General features: G+C 41.0%; 1 protein-coding gene and 1 long non-coding RNA gene across 3 annotated transcripts in view; one reads left to right on the top strand and one right to left on the bottom strand.

The window, feature by feature from the left end:
- Window positions 1-16,463, top strand: part of LOC116065488 — a 51,294-nt gene that overhangs the window by 17,285 nt on the left and 17,546 nt on the right. The gene's annotated exons all lie outside the window — the stretch shown is intronic.
- The window catches only part of LOC116065487 (cysteine protease ATG4D-like), an 11,262-nt gene continuing 2,061 nt past the window's right edge, over window positions 7,263-16,463 (bottom strand). For both annotated transcript variants that reach the window (XM_031321040.2, XM_031321041.2), the window contains exons 2-11: window positions 16,431-16,463; window positions 14,856-14,939; window positions 13,824-13,997; window positions 13,017-13,329; window positions 12,859-12,923; window positions 9,792-9,919; window positions 9,628-9,706; window positions 9,446-9,522; window positions 8,165-8,284; window positions 7,263-7,573 (exon numbers count right to left, since the gene is read on the bottom strand). The exon at window positions 16,431-16,463 is cut by the window's right edge. In XM_031321040.2, coding sequence (XP_031176900.1) covers window positions 7,400-7,573; window positions 8,165-8,284; window positions 9,446-9,522; window positions 9,628-9,706; window positions 9,792-9,919; window positions 12,859-12,923; window positions 13,017-13,329; window positions 13,824-13,997; window positions 14,856-14,939; window positions 16,431-16,463 — 1,247 coding nt within the window. In that variant the 3' untranslated portion in view covers window positions 7,263-7,399. The remainder of the gene's footprint in view (window positions 7,574-8,164; window positions 8,285-9,445; window positions 9,523-9,627; window positions 9,707-9,791; window positions 9,920-12,858; window positions 12,924-13,016; window positions 13,330-13,823; window positions 13,998-14,855; window positions 14,940-16,430) is intronic.

Raw genomic sequence — 16,463 nt, 5'->3', positions numbered from 1 at the left:
AATTGATCTTAATGCCTTAATTACAAAAATGAGGAAAATCCAACCTTTAAGGACACCAATTTTCTTTGTGAATGAATAATGTATCGTAAATAAATAAATGTTCTTCCTTAAAATACAGGGGGCATAAGTCAGTACACCCCTATGTTAAATTCCCATAGAGGCAGGCAGATTTTTATTTTTAAAGGCCAGTTATTACATGGATCCAGGATACTATGCATCCTGATAAAGTTCCCTTGGCCTTTGGAATTAAAATAGCCCACATTTATTTATTTATTTATTTATTTATTTAAGGTTTATTTAACAGGAACAATGCACACTAATAATACATTTGAAAATGTAAAATGTGCCAGAATTAGCCAAAAGGCTATTTTACATCTGCTGTCCCTGGACAGATTGTACAATGTCACACCTAAAAAGACAAAAGGATTATAATAGTACATATAGGTTTAGCCCAATACAAGTACAATTGACTAATATAAACATTTAAAAAATGACAAGATCAACATATAAACAAGAACAGATTGTGATTATCAACATCAATACGAGCACACACACACACACACACACACACACACACACACACACACACACACACACACACACACACACACACACACACACACACACACACAAGCTAAACGTTCAGTCCATGTAACAGACAACCTCGTAGGCATAGCACAAGTGGCACAAACAGGCAGGACAGGAAAGACAAGACAGCAGCAAGATTTAGTGTCTACGTGTAATGTCGACAGTCCTGATTACCTGTTAGCCACTTCTTTAAGTTAAATTTAAAAGAAACGTATATGTTTTAAAATTTCTAATGTGAGTTGGAATGAGCTTCCATTCACGAGCAGCGCTGACTGAAAAAAGCTGTTTGACCGAATGCACTTTTCCTCAACGGGACAATGCAGTCACCTCTTGCTGCACTCCTTGTAGATCTGTAAGCGTTTGGTACTGTGTTTACAAACTGGCTCAATACATGAGGAGCCAGTCCATCATCACATACCCTTCACCATACCTAGAGATTGGCATGGGCTACTTTCCATAAGATCATCTCTCAATGCAAATCAGACCAGCTATTAGGCTAACTGAGATAAAACCAACATAGAGGTACTGACTTATGCCCCCTGTATTTTAAGGAAGAACATTTATTTATTCACGATACATTATTCCTTCACAAATAAAATTGGTGTCCTTAAAGGTTGGATTTTTCCTAATTTTTTTATTTAATTTTTAATTTAATTAAGGCATTCAGATCAATTTCCAAAAGATGATTTTTGATTCCTCTTTTTAGTTAACTTTAGCATGGGTGTATTCACTTATGCTTAGCACTGTATGAGGCTGCATTTGAAAGCTAAATACTTGTTTCTGAGAATGTTTGTTTAGCATATGTAATTACAGCACAACCTACAACATCAAACATTGATCAAAATGGTTCATGGTCTATAATAATTCATATTGTAAAAACAATAACTATGACATGCTTTATGCCACACTGTAAAACACCAGACACACCTTCTACATCTCATCAACGTTTTAGATATCTAGGCATAAAGACCATACTTATTCAATCTGTTTCAGAATCCGTTTTAATGGCCAAGTTAGTGTGAACACATTCAGGGAATTAGACTCTGGCTTTTTGTTGCTCTTCAAGTACACACACCGAAATAAACATACGGCTAAAAACAAGGTCAACAAAGCTGAAGAAGGTAAACATAAACTTGTTGTTACTATGTACAGTATAATTTTGTACATAAAATAGTGTGTATATATATATATATATATGTATATATATATATATATATACATATATGCATACATTCGTACACACACACACACACACACACATGCACACACACACAAACAGCTCTGTGAGGATTGTAAACATCTGATGAACACTAGTTTGATCTAAAATATAGCTTACATTATTTGTAAAATGCCCTTCATGTTCCCAAAAGCCAAGCTGACTTCTTCAAAATCCTGTTGTCCATAACAGTTCCATTCAGTTTACCTTTCCTTAAAACATTATTTGAATGATTAGGCTAATTGATTATCAAAATTGTAGTCAATTGGGTGCCCAAATAGCTCAGTTGGTAGAGCAGGCGCCATATATAGAGGTTTACTCCTCGACGCAGCGGGCCCAGGTTCAACTCCGACCTGCGGCCCCTTGCTGCATGTCATTTCCCCCCTCTCCCCTTTCATGTCTTCAGCTGTCCTATCAAAATAAAGGCCTAAAATGCCCAAAAAATAATCTTAAAAAAAAAAAAAATGTTTAGTTAATTCATTTTCTGTCAATCAGTTCATTAAATGATTAACTTATTGTTTAAAAAATATTCAATACTTTAGATTATCCCCAACAAAGAGGCCCTTTTATGTTGCTTTTGATGCACTAACATTGGGGGCTCAGCCCAAACGAATGGGGGGGATCAGCTCCATTCTCAATGCATGGCAGCTATAGTCCACTATTTTTCAAGCCATTTGATAAAAGAATGTCTAAAAATCATGTACATTTGGGAGAAACATGATAGTTGTCAAGGAAGAGAATCACCCTGTAGAGCCGATAACCTGTTTTATATCTAACTGTTCTCCAACTGTCTTCATCATTCTGAAACCAGAACACAACTAATATTAAAGATGACCAGAGCCGGTCTACGGAGAGCCTGTTCACTCCCTATTAAGCCCCATTGTACCGAATTTGGTTGCAGTTCCACCAGAGTTCCACTGGGGGTGATCGCAGGAAGAGTGCAAAATGAATGGGAGTCTATGGAGCTAGACGGCTAAATGAAAGGGAGTCTATGGAGCTAGACGGCTAAATGAATGGGAGTCTATGGAGCTAGACGGCTAAATGAATGGGAGTCTATGGAGCTAGACGGCTAAATGAATGGGACTCTATGGAGCTAGACGACTAAATGAATGGGACTCTATGGAGCTAGACGACTAAATGAATGGGACCCTATGGAGCTAGACGGCTAAATTTGTCTCTTTCGCCTGATTGTTGCTGAGAAATCTCAGATTTGATTGTAGTTTTTGCAAGTTCAACAAGGATTATAGGTCGAAGGTTGAATGAACGGGTACTTGTGTCCTTTTGATTTCTTACAGGTTGAGTCATTGTTGCCCATAACACGCTAGCATTCTGCTAATGAATGCTGATTGGTCAGTGAAGGACAGATTATGATCGGAGATCCCGCTTGACGGCATCCGAAGCAGAACCAGAATGTCAGAGTGAATATTACGGCGTGGTCTTTAAAACATTAGCAGACCTCTTTCTAGCACGTGTATTAACAGGGAGAGCCTGACCTGTCAGCTGTGTTGTCGATGCCTCGAGAGAAAAAGGAGTTTGCCGTAAAGCAGTATCTCTGGCCGTGTATGTGTATGACGTCATTGACATTTTAAAAGGCTTTTTAAAACAAAAAAGCCACTTTAAAATAATCTAACACCCAGCAGTGTGTATTTTCTTAGCCTCCCCTTTCGAATGCAACATTCAAATTACTAGACAAAAAAATTATATCCTGAGAAAAGTGGATTTTGAGGGGTATAGCTCCATAGACCTCCATTCATTCTGCACTCGCCCGTGAGCGCCCTCATATGGAACCAGAGTGGAACTGCAGCCAGTTCTGAGCCTCAGACAATAATTGTCTGAGGTTTTCTACTTTTTTAGTTACATAACGTAGGTAGGGTAGGAATTTGACGTGAACAGCATCACTTACCCTTGAATTGCACTATGCATATTTATTTATTTATTACTCTGTGTTACCTCCAACTGTGCAATATGTCATTTATATTCATCCACACCTTACTCATCTGTATATATTCTGTCTGTTTATATAAGGGTGTTTATTGTGTAAATATGTTTGTTTTATTACTATTATTATTATATATATATATATATATATATATAACTAATTCTATTTTTTCTATTTCTTATACTTTATGTATATTTCTTTCTCCTATGTCTACTTAATGTGTATTTGTGTTATTCTGATGTGTGCACAGGAATTTCCCCAGTGTGGGATTAATAAAGTCTATCTTATCTTATCTGAAATCTATTTTTAGTAGAGTTTACAGGATAAATGGTGATATTTCCCCAGTAACACATCTTTTGCTCCATTGGTTCGCCGGTCCAGTCAGAGAGACTGAGGGGAAACGACACAAAGTTGAAGTTATTTTAAAAACCTAAAACATTCGGGGCACTGGAGCCCCAGAAGATGCCCATCTGCTCCGCTCCTGCTTACATTTAGCTACAAAAAGTATTTATTTACCTTAAAGCTGTAGTAGGCACTTTATTTTTGCCATCATTGAGCCAAAAATCCCATCATAGTCTTTCAGCATTGTACCGACAACGCTTTACCGCATTACAGTTTTTCTCAGTTGCTAAAACACTAAAGCCCATTGGCTGAACAAAGTTCTCAGTTGCCTGAATTCTGTTTTGTTGCTAATTGTGCAGTCTGTTGTCAATACCTTAAACCATTTCACATGGTAAAACACAATTTGCAGATTTCACTTAGACTTTTCAGCAAATCTCTAAACACATTCTGCACTATAATGCACATGTCATCCATACTGGTAAACACAAGTGGCAACAATCAAATACACACAGAGAACACATTTCATTGATCAAAATTGATTTCACTTGTTTCAAATGATGTGACACAACCAATATAAGCCAGTTCAGAGAGCAAACAGGCTGTTGAAGGTGGGAAGGAGAAAGTCTGAGAATGGATAGAAGAAACAATGTGAGAGGACGAGTGAGTATGCGAGGTGTCAGGGCTGGATACGACACACAAGAGGCTTCTTCCCCCGGTGCCTCAGGAGGGACAATGTTGCTTGTGATGTCGACGAAGTGCTCTGGCCTGACCCAGCCCAAAGACAAGAAGAAGCACATTGATCACGTTTACTCCTTTGATTTTTGTCCCTTTTGGTATTGTATACTGTAGTACAGTGCATTGTAGGCTGTATACTGTACAATGAACACATTGTACGGCCCTGAACATTGTGCTTTCCATTTGTTACAGTAACAGTACTGGCTGCTCAATAGATTTTGACTGGTATGGGTGGTGATGGTGCAGTGGTTATGTCACATGCCTTTGGTGTGGGAGATCTGGGTTTGATTCCCACTGCGATACATCAACCAATGTGTCCCTGAGCAAGGCACTTAACCCCTAGTTGCTCCAGAGACGTGTTACCTCTGACATATATAGCAAATGTAAGTCGCTTTGGATAAAAGCGTCAGCTAAATGACATGTAATGTAATGTAATGGTTGCAGGCTTGCAACAAAGAACAAGAATTACAGTATCACAGAGACAAAGGACAAGTTTGTGAGATGCAGGGTACAGTACTGTAAAAATAGAGATACAAGGAGGAGGAGGAACCAAAACAAATTGCAGAGCAAAGCATAGTAGTAATTTCTGATCAATTTTGAGCTTCTATGATAGAACGTGTTTTCGTTCATCGTATGAAATTTGTTTTGAGATTAAAAAGGTACTTCTCCCTGAGAACCATATGTTTTGAACAATGTGTTTTCTGTTTTTTTGGTGTATTGTTTACTGACTGCTTGACAGTGGATATCATTTTGATCACTTTGTTTATGATTTGAGAGCAGTGTTTGATTTTGAACACAGGTCAAACTGTTCTGAGGCGAAAGTTTGAGTTTGCGAGAGGAGTCCGAGGTTTTGTAAATAGTGCTTGAAGATGAGATTTTGTGTTTAATATTTTCAGAAAATGGAGCAAAGTTTCAGAAATTGTGTTTTAGCAATTGAGAAAAACTGTAAATATATTTTCATGACAGTGTACAGAAAAACAAATGACTTTGTCTCTTCTTCATAAAGTGTTTATTCAGATAAAAAAAACAGCAAAAATAATCCAGCTCATGACAATATTTCCAGTAAATTCGGCTCCCTTTTTCCTGAAAGAGGTCACAATGACAACATTTGACCTCTCGAGTAAAGCCGTATTCTTTCTGTTTCTCATGTGTGAGTCACATGTTTGCTGGAATCCAATTTCCCAATCCATTTAAAAAGGCAGCACATCCTGTCACATGACATCAAACAGCGGGAGATTGTGCATCTCATAGTAACATTTCTTCTTATATTATCTTGAATAGATAAAGTAAAAAAAAAAAAAAATGACCTCATATATTTGGGCTGAAATGGCAAAATAGTAAATATTCTTTAAGTCCTTCAATTGACTGATATTAATTTAAACATTCTTCTCTTAAAACAATAAATACAAATACAGATGAGAACAAAACAGCGATTAAAAATATTGTAGTGTCATGAACTATAACTGGCCACTTCATTTTTCCCTTGAGGTTGGTTTTTCCTTGTGGACGTTGTTTGTTTTTGCGCTCAGTAGTTAAAGCAACACCAAAAGTTATTTTGTACCTTAAAATAATGTTTCCAAAATCGTTTCAGCGGTTCATCAACTCGTAACAGGGCGAACGGCACTTCTGCATTCACTTTGCGGCCCTCTATCGGCTATAACCGCACTATGCAAGTTTGCCAGATCAGGTAGCGGATCTGTAGTTCCAATGAGACATAAGAAACTACAATGGACAATTCCGCTTCCAACCTGTAGGGGGACCGAAGAGGAAAAGAGCTTTGGTGTTGCTTTAAAAGGACAATTCTGGCACAAAATGAACTTAGGGGTTAATAACAGATGTGTAGCCACTCTGTCGTTCTCTGGGACATGTTTTCATGCTAATCCAATGTGTTTGGAGCTTGAAACAAGCTAGCGTGGACCGCTGATTAGCTTACAACGCTAGTATTCGGGGCACAGGGAAAGTAAAAACAAATCGCTATTTCTATACCACTAACAAGGCTCAAAATATCACCACACTTCAACGGTAGCATAATGAGGGTCCCTAAATGTTAACCCAAGCATTGAGAACTTTGTAAGTGTACAGACAGTTTATTAAAAAGATAGATTATAAAGACAGTAGCGTTCTCGTATACAGTCAGGCGCCATCTTGGTCAACAGTCATGACCAGTCGAACCCCGAACGCCTTGCAACCAGTAACCAGTAACATATCTCAAGAAGGGCGTTCGTCGTTCGACTGGTCATGACTGTTGTTCCAAGACTTCAAGTTCTCAATGCTTGGGTTAACATTTAGGGACCCTCATTATGCTACCGTTGAAGTGTGGTGATATTTTGAGCCTTGTTAGTGGTATAGAAATAGCGATTTGTTTTTACTTTCCCTGTGCCCCGAATACTAGCATTGTAAGCTAATCAGCGGTCCACGCTAGCTTGTTTCAAGCTCCAAACACATTTATTTAGCATGAAAACATGTCCCAGAGAACGACAGAGTGGCTACACATCTGTTATTAACCCCTAAGTTTGTTTTGCGCTGGATTTGTCCTTTAAGATGAATCCCTGCAGACTGCAGATCGGACTGTCTTCTGTTCATAACAGAACAAACTCGTCCATGCTGCTGCAAGTGTCGACTCTCCTCCGCTCCGTCTTCCTCTGGATGTAGGCCATGTTGTTTGTGGCTGCGTTGGTTCGCTCCTCCTCCTCCTGACTTTTTCCTTCTGCGAATATAAACATGGGGTACGTCTCCGCCGATGTGGACAGAGCCTATCGGAGAAAGAGACAGAGAACAATCACTCAACCAGTTCTACAGATAACATTTAATTCATAATTTGGTAAATGGACATATAGGGTCTGGCTAGCCTGATGTTGGGTCTGGGAACACACCATTGGCAGGGCTCAATCCAAGGGGTGAGAACCAGGAAATGAGTCGGGGGAAATGCAACGCTACCAAGCCACGGCCGAGAGACGTGCGTCGCTGCGACGTGAAGTTACATTTTTCAAGAGGTGCAGGTTAGGCTACGGTGTAGCGTCGGTGTCTGCACGTACCTAGCCACGGCGTCCATTTTACTCCGAAGCATAAATCACGCTTTAGAAGTACACATTAAGTCAGTAGTAGGCAATACAGTAGGGTTGAATGTTAAGTTCTTTGAGGGCCTTAATTTTAAGGGGTACGATAGTTCTGGAGAAAGCTACAAGCAACAATACAGGAGGCCGAGGAATCGGGCCGTTCCAAACAGACACATTTTGAAAATAAATTCAGACACAGATCTCTGTAAACAAATCAAAGCTACACAGCAGCATGTTAACAAGGCAAATGGTCCATGAACGGAGACCCAAAATAACCCAATCACATACCTCATTAACAACTGTGCACAGTGACTCAAAGTCCTTCTGGCCTTTAGCATAGAATCCTATAGTACAGCTGGGGTCCATGCGAGAGAAAGCCATTTTCCTGGGATATTTACAGTGAAACGACTGCAAGCAGAAGAAAAAAAAATACTTTATATCAGAAAAAGGTCTCCTTAGATTCAGGGAAAATATTCCTATAAGGTCTGATGTGGATGTTATGGATTCAACATTGAGTGTCGCTTTATCCAATGTGGATACATTTGTGGATTTTGTCACTTTTTAAAGTTTTTGTCACCTTTGGTGACGTTTTTAGTGTTTTTTTGGTCACTTTCTCCGAATTTTTTGGTCACTTTTTTTAGCGTTTTTGTAGCTTTTTCCAACATTTGTGACTTTTTTTCCAACGCTCTTTTGTCATAGTTCTGATATAGAAAGTTTTTGTAAAGGGTCAAATTTGACCCGAGGACAACAGGGGGGTTAAGAAGCTGGAATCAGATCATTTTTACATTTCTACCTTAAGGAATTACTCAAACCGATCTAGAGCTGAAGATCTTTGCCCGAACCCGACGGGACCCGACGGTACCCGATGGGTTCGGTCTTCATTTCTATCATGTTACACGGGCTCGGGCTTGCGCTCCGAGCTGCGCAGTAAACGAGCGGTCAGGTGAAGCGTTTCGATTAGCGTGTAAATGGATGCTGAGGAGGTGAAACAGAGGCTGGCTTCTGGAGGACTTATTTTATTTCTTTGTTCCAACTTCCATGTGGCCGATAGCCTCCGTTAGTCATGAATAAATGATGTTAAAAAATGTATAAATTACTCATTCTTGACGGAAGACAAAAGAGCTGTGTGCGTGCGGTGCAGTCTCTTTTTTTCTTTCTCTCCCTTTTCCGCCGAGTGGTGCGTGTGCCCGCTCGCGGCGTGAAGAGCATGTCTGCGCTGTTCTCCGACATGCGCTCTAATCACTGCTGATAGACGGCCTTTTGTTCAGTCGGGCTGTAAACGGGTTCGGGCTTTTAAAAATCTGTCAATCAAAATGTACTTGTCGGGCTCGGGCCGAATTCTGTCAGGCTCGGGACTTGTCGGGCCGAACTTTTAAGGCCCGATTACAGCTCTAAACCGATCTACTATCAAAATACTGGGCAATTACTTAATAGTTAACAACGAATCGATTCATCTTTGCAGCTCTAGTTCTTTGTGTTAAACCACTAGAAACCACTGGTTTACGTGACTGAGCACAGCTGTCCCAGGACGAAAGCATAAAGCAGAAGAGAAAAAGTCCTTCCTCATACCTCCAAGGGAAAGTTCTCCTTTGTTATATCCACTGCTGGCCGACAGTAGTGAGGGTCCAAGTACAGCAGATGGTCATCTTTTAGAGCACAGCAGGGCCAGAGGGGGAAAAAAAGACAAAGTGAATGGGCCGGCATCAAACAGCTGCACACAATGACTATGACGTCCACGGTCCTGCACATACCCTGGAAGCCGACGAAGAACAAAGAGTGCTTCGGTTTGCCCCCAATGATTCCAATGCAGCATTGTAATGTCAAGAGTTTCTATGGGAGAGAAAGAGGAATGGGTTGTTGCGCTCTGTTCTTGCAACACGTACACACTGGAGTGACTGCATTACATATTGTTTACTTTGACACAAGTGATGTAGGAGGGATTGAGATCTCTTCCTCCGAGTCGCACGGGAACCAGGATGATGACAGACTTCCAGAACTGAGGGGGAGGCCGCTCACACAGCCCCTTCACATCTTCCAAGTAGACTGAACACACAGGAAGACAAGAGACACACAAAGACATGTCCACGTGGGTCAAATATTCTTTCACATTTTTCTGAAATACTTCTGTGTCCCATCACAATTCGTTTTTAATTAAAGTTAGAATTATAAGTTTAAGTTATAGTTGAATTAAAGTTCATTTAAATTTAAAGCATAACTCTCGCCAAAATGTAACCTAGGGTCTTTTTGTGAATGTACCCGAGTCAAACTTTCGTTTAAAAGCATATTTAGGACAGAAGCACCACTTTTAAGATTTACCGTATTTTCATTTTTTTGGTCAAATGGCCTTTTGAATGGGAGTGCTAGGGGCACTTTGATGCTAGCCTCAAAATATCTATTTTTAAACCACTAAGAAGGCTCGACACAACATGAGACTTTGCTCCAAGTATCACCAGGAGCTCTACACCTTAACGAACGACTTGACAACATTGTTAGTGTTCACAGAGTTTTCTAAAAAGAAAGGTTTTAACAACTCACTGTAGCTCTTGTTCTTCCGGTCTCCGTCTATCGAGCCAGTCAGAAATAGTCGAGGGAGGAGAGTAAAGATGGAGAGCTCCTAAAGCTTAGTTCCATATAAATGCACGGATAATTCGTTGTTTTGTCGTTAGTGAAACACAATATTAACCTTGTAGTTGAAAAAGGAGCCTCATATAAGAATGACATTTCCTCCTATGGAGTCCGTTCATTCACATTCAGAGATCGCCTATTTTGGACTGGGAAAATGGCGGATAGTGTAAACAACAACTGCTAACGTGAGTTGTTAAAACCTTTCTTTTTAGTAAACTCTGAACACAAACAATGTTGTCAAGTCTTTGGTTAATGTGTAGAGCTCCTGGTGATACTTGGAGCAAAGTCTCATGTTGTGTCGAGCCTTCTTAGTGGTTTAAAAATAGATATTTTGATGCTAGCATCAAAGTGCTCCTAGCACTCCCATTCAAAAGGCCATTTGACCCAAAAACGAGAATACGGTAAATCTTAAAAGTGGCGATTCCGTCCTAAATATGCTTTTAGATGAAAGTTTGACACGGGTACATTCACAAAAAGACCCTAGGTTGCATTTTGGCGAAAGTTACGCTTTAAGTTCAAAAGAACAGCAACAACAGAGTGAGTTACTCCGATAGACAGTAAAAACAGAATGAAGGGGTCTGAAAAGTGAAGCCAAATCTGAAGCTCCTTAAAGCTGCATTCTCTCTAAGTCCAGCAGGGGACGACTCCAGTCTGTTCCTATAGAAGTCTATTAGAAAATGAGCCTACTTCTCACTTGATTTATTACCTCAGTAAATATATAATATATTCATAATGAGTTGATGGTCTCAATCGCTAATTTCAAGTCTCCTTCAACACATCATGATGTTCATTTAGTTAATTATGGTCCCGTTTATTTTAAAATAGACGGTAAAGCAGGGGATGCTTTAGGACCTGTCAATCAGGACAGAGGCTTAGCGATGCTAATCATGCTAACACTGTGGACATTAAAATAGACCTCAACTTGTTTTTGGCTGTTTTCATCTTAAACTTTGACCCTCTCACTGTGTGTTTTCACTTCAGTTAATTGTAAAATGTTGGGCGCCTAAAAATGTTTAGTCTTGTGCAGGCTTCGGTAGCACCTTGCCAAGCGATGGCGTTAGCTGGTAACTTAAGGAAAAGTCTGACGATTGTCTGTTAGGCCGTACATTCAGATGAATGGCGCAAGTACCCGGATGTCCACGTTTACCAGACCTTCCTCCACAGAGCTGCAGAGGAAGGTCTGGCTAGTCCACCCAGCATTCCTGGACGGGAGAAAAACGTGCGCTGGTATTTTGGCATTTCTTTAAACCAATCACAATCATCTTGGGCTTCGCAAGACGATTGAAAATGTAGCGTTTAGCTTAGCGCCATTGCAACTATAATCGACACTGGCTTGGCCGCGTCATCCTCCCCAGCTCCACCCTCTCGTCCACAAATCGTCACGTTTGGTTTTAAAAAACCAAGATGGTGACAGCCAAATTGCCAAACTCAAGGCTTCAAAACGCCAGTCGACAAACCAAAGGGTTGATGTTCCGTCCACTATTTTTCTCTTAGTCTATGGTTACTCCCCGTCTCCTCCTTCTCACGGCACATTTGGTGTTATGTGTTACTCAAGGGTGTAACTTTGGTTTGATAAGTGTGTGGACACACACACACACACACACACACACACACACGTTTGTTTCACTATCTTTGCAGGAACCCATCATTGACATAATGCATTCCCTAGCCCCTTATCCTAACCTTAACCATCACCACTAAATGCCTAACCTTAACCCTTACCCTCACCCTAACCATAACCTAATTCTAACCCTAATCCTAAAACCAAGTCTTAACCCTCAAACAGACCTTTAAAGTTGTGGGGTCCAGCATTTTGGGCCCCACAAGGCTGTGCAGACCCCACAAGTATACTGTACTCCTGGTTTTTGGACCCCACGAATATAGTAGAAAGAAAGACAGACAGACAGACAGACAGACAGACACACACACACACACACGGGGGTGTGGGAGTCCTCCGCCAACAAAAGGTTCAACATAAGTTTAGGGACTATGATGATAAAAAATTCCAGAAAGTACTACTACGACTAATATATAAAATAATATCAAATGAATTTGAAAGTGGGAGGGGACACAAACTGGATTTTGAAAAGTGTGTGTGTGGGGAAATTACGCCCTAGTGTGCACCTACTGACCTTAGTTCACAAACTGCTCTCTACTTTCAAACTCTCTAAATAAAAGACTATAAATAAATATACTAACAGGTGCTGTAAATCAGAAGAATACAGAACAATGTCTAAATAAGCATAAAGCACTCGGACGTTGTTTGAACAGCTGTGGGGAAAGCTGTGTGTTTCTGAGCACAGCTGCGTTTGCTTTGCACTTCAGAGGATAGAAAACTGACCAACGAAATTACTCACTGGTGCAATCTTGTGCAACATACACGACTAGATTGGGAAGGTCCGCTGATGCTTCCACAGCTTTCCTGAAACAAAATTAAAACGGACCGTAGGATGTAACATCTTGATAAACGTCGGTTAGGATGATTACACTGGCATGTGATGACTTTGGGACTCACCGGAGGATGTGTGCCGCCATGGACGGTCCGTACCAGTCCCCGGCTTTCTTCCCTGAGCTTTTGCCCAACTCCACCAGCTGGTGTATCCCAAAAGGGGCTGTGGGGTGGTCTGCAAACCATGACACCACCCTCCTGTGTGTAGCCTCCATGGGTCTGTCCAGGAGGGAACCCAGGCTCAGTTTTCGACCCCTTATTTTGGGCCCTTCCTTTACATCCGCTACACGCTCTGAGCTGTCTGAGGGGCGAGTCAGCGGCAGGTCCATGTCGTCTTTGACCGCATGGTGGTCATGGTGGCTCGCAGACCAAGTCCAACCTAAAAATTATGTAAAGAAAAAGCAATATTGTATTGCTGATGATTGCTTAATGAGTATTGTACAATACTGCAAGCTGAACAGGTATAAATTCTCGTTTTTGCCGCTTTCAATCAAACTGAATAATAAGAGATAAGGTGTGTGTGTGTGTGTGTGTGTGTGTGTGTAATGGGTGTGTGTGGGGGGGCTGCTCGGATGTGTGAAAGTTTAAGCATAGGTAATATTTGTGGTACTGACCATTAAGGTTGTAGGATGTGCAATATCTGGTGCAATATTTTTGTTTTGTTACGGTATTGTGCAATTGTGCAAAACATAAGTAATTGATCGCAGCAGGATTTAACGGGAAATGTGCAATCTGGCAAGAATTAAAGCTATAGTGAGTAGTTTCTGTCGCCCCCATGAGGAATTCTAAGTAATGACAACAACGCTGTCGGCGCGTCCACATGATACAAGCCTTCTGTGATCAGACAGCATTGTGCCAGTGTTGTGTTGTCACCTGGTGGCATCAGGTGCAGGAGCAGGCCTCGGGCCAGCAGCGTCTGCCCCGTGCGTAGAACACATCCCCAGCCGCTGTCGCTGGTCAGAGAGCAGCCTGCCAGCTGAGGGAATCCCCGTCTGTACGTCAACCACAGCAGAGACGCAAAGGAGCGGCGGAAATGCTCTCTCTTTTCTGAAACAGGGGCAGAGCTTGAATTAAAATCCACCCCCCTTGCTTTTAGAATCACATGAAAGAGACAATGTCAGGAGGTACAAGGGCCCACTGCTTGAAGGGTAACAGAGAAAGAGAAAGACCTTTTTGTTTAACCAGAAACAGCCCCGAAATCACCATCACCAAACCCACCAGACTCCATGTAAATAAACGGTAATTTTATCATCGTAAAATACACTTCATTCAAAGTGGACAGAAACTAAATCAAACTATCAAAAGCCGTCCTGGTTCGTCTTTCCACTGTTCCAACAATCACCACTCTGGTTTGGTTGAAATAAACCCTTAATTCACCAATTTACATGTGGAAATATGCTGGCTCTATACACGCTAAAAGTACTGATTATTTACATGGAGTCTGGTGGAAATATGCTGGCTCTATACACGCTAAAAGTACTGATTATTTACATGGAGTCTGGTGGAGATATGCTGGCTCTATACACGCTAAAAGTACTGATTATTTACATGGAGTCTGGTGGAGATATGCTGGCTCTATACACGCTAAAAGTACTGATTATTTACATGGAGTCTGGTGGAGATATGCTGGCTCTATACACGCTAAAAGTACTGATTATTTGGGTATTATTATTTTGGTGGGTTTGGTGATAGTGATTTCGGGGCTGTTTCATGTTAAACTAAAAGGATCTTACTCTTTAACTAAAAGGTCTATCTCTGTAGGGATCCATCCCATAATGTTGTCAGACACCTAGAATAATAATCTGAGTCTGTCAGCGGCAAAAACATTGGTCACTTAGACGCCAATGCATGGGAAAATAGGGTCCAGGTTGAAAAATGCAGAAAAGTACCCTTTTAAGGCCTCACCATGATCCTTGAGCTCGTAGGATTGTCCAAACATGATCACAGGAGAGCTCTTGCTGAACTTGGATTTCTGCTTCAAGGACCAGCCTGAAACATTAATTAAAAGGGGAAAGAGAAACAGTTTAATCTCACACAGCAAAAGAAAACAAACTGATCTCTTCTCATTACACATCACACAATACAGTCTGGATCATTTCCAGGATAAGGCCTGAACCCGCTGTCAAGATTTACAAAGAATACGTTTAGGTCATTTCCTCTCTAACTGGGAGGTTTTGGGACTGATTGGTGGGATTGCTGTGGATGAAGTACACACGGAGATACACTGGTAAGAGGTTTAACCATGTATCAGCTGATTTAAATCGCTCACGTTCAGGGCCTGAAATTAACACCCGACCACCCGCCAAATGCGGGTGAATTTTGCAATTGGTGGGTAAAGCTGTCAATCTACCTGCCACCTTGGCAGCCAATGAGAATTGAGTGGTTCAGAGTTGTTTGTTTTGCCATTGTTGTTCTTTCACATATTAACCAAGTTAACGGCATTTGCTTGGATTTGAGCTAAAGATGTGGTGGCGCATTACTGGGGTAAAGAGGCCGGCTGAAACAAGCAACCAACAAAAAGATGAGGATGATTCAAAGAAAAGTAAAAGAAGACCTGACCAAGTGGACAGTTGGCGACAACGGCAAGAGAAAAAGGTGGAGGAAGAGGAGTGTGTCTGCTCCTTTTTTGTGGACTCAGAGGAGCAGTCGGTATATGATAACATGTCTCTGACAGGGGAAATCATTAAATAAAAAGATAAAAAAACATGTTTGATAAGAGTCATTCATTATATTGATTTTGTTAATAACTTGACAGCACTTAAATGTGTATTCTTAACAAGTTCAAGAACGATGCTTGTGCATTTCCTGTATATCACCTTTATGAGGCAAAAACATTGGCTGGTAAAAAGCCTGTGTGGCTAGTGGATTTTAAAATCTTGCTTTAGATTTTAAAATCCACTAGCCACAGTGACTGGTGGCCAAAAAAGTTAACTTCAGTCCCTGCTCACGTTACTGTACTGTGTCAACGGTTAACTTCATTTAATATTGTATGTGGCGTTGTCTTTTGCGGGGTGCAAATGTTCCACCAGAACAAGTTCCTTCCTGAGACTATTTAGCCACCGTCGCTGCATCCGGAGCTAAGCGCCACCCACGACGATTGTGATTGGTTTAAAGAAATGCAACCAACCCAATTTTTTTTCTCCTATCCCAGATTGCATCTGCGGTGTAGCCAGACCTTCCTCCACAGCGCTGAGGAGATAGATCTGACAATGCGAGACTAGTAACAAATTACAATATAAAAACGATGTCAGAAATAAAGCCATCAGTGTCTCTGTGTCCCAACCGGCAGCAGCAGATGGCCGCCCACCAAGAGCCAGGGTCTGTTCTCGCCACTGTCGCACCAAATGCATGCTCGTGGGAAATTGTTGGGTCTTTGTAAATTATAGAGCGTGGTCTTGACCTACTCTGTAAAGTGTCCTGAGATAACTCCTGTAGTGATTTTACACTGTCAATAAAATTTAACTGAACTGTGAAACCGACCATATTTCACACTGTTCCATGCTGAGATGAACT

Source organism: Sander lucioperca, chromosome 21, assembly GCF_008315115.2.
Source record: "Sander lucioperca isolate FBNREF2018 chromosome 21, SLUC_FBN_1.2, whole genome shotgun sequence".
Classification (NCBI taxonomy): domain Eukaryota; kingdom Metazoa; phylum Chordata; class Actinopteri; order Perciformes; family Percidae; genus Sander; species Sander lucioperca.
The sequence above is the reverse complement of the archived record's forward strand: the minus strand, read 5'-3'. Positions and strand labels throughout refer to the sequence as shown.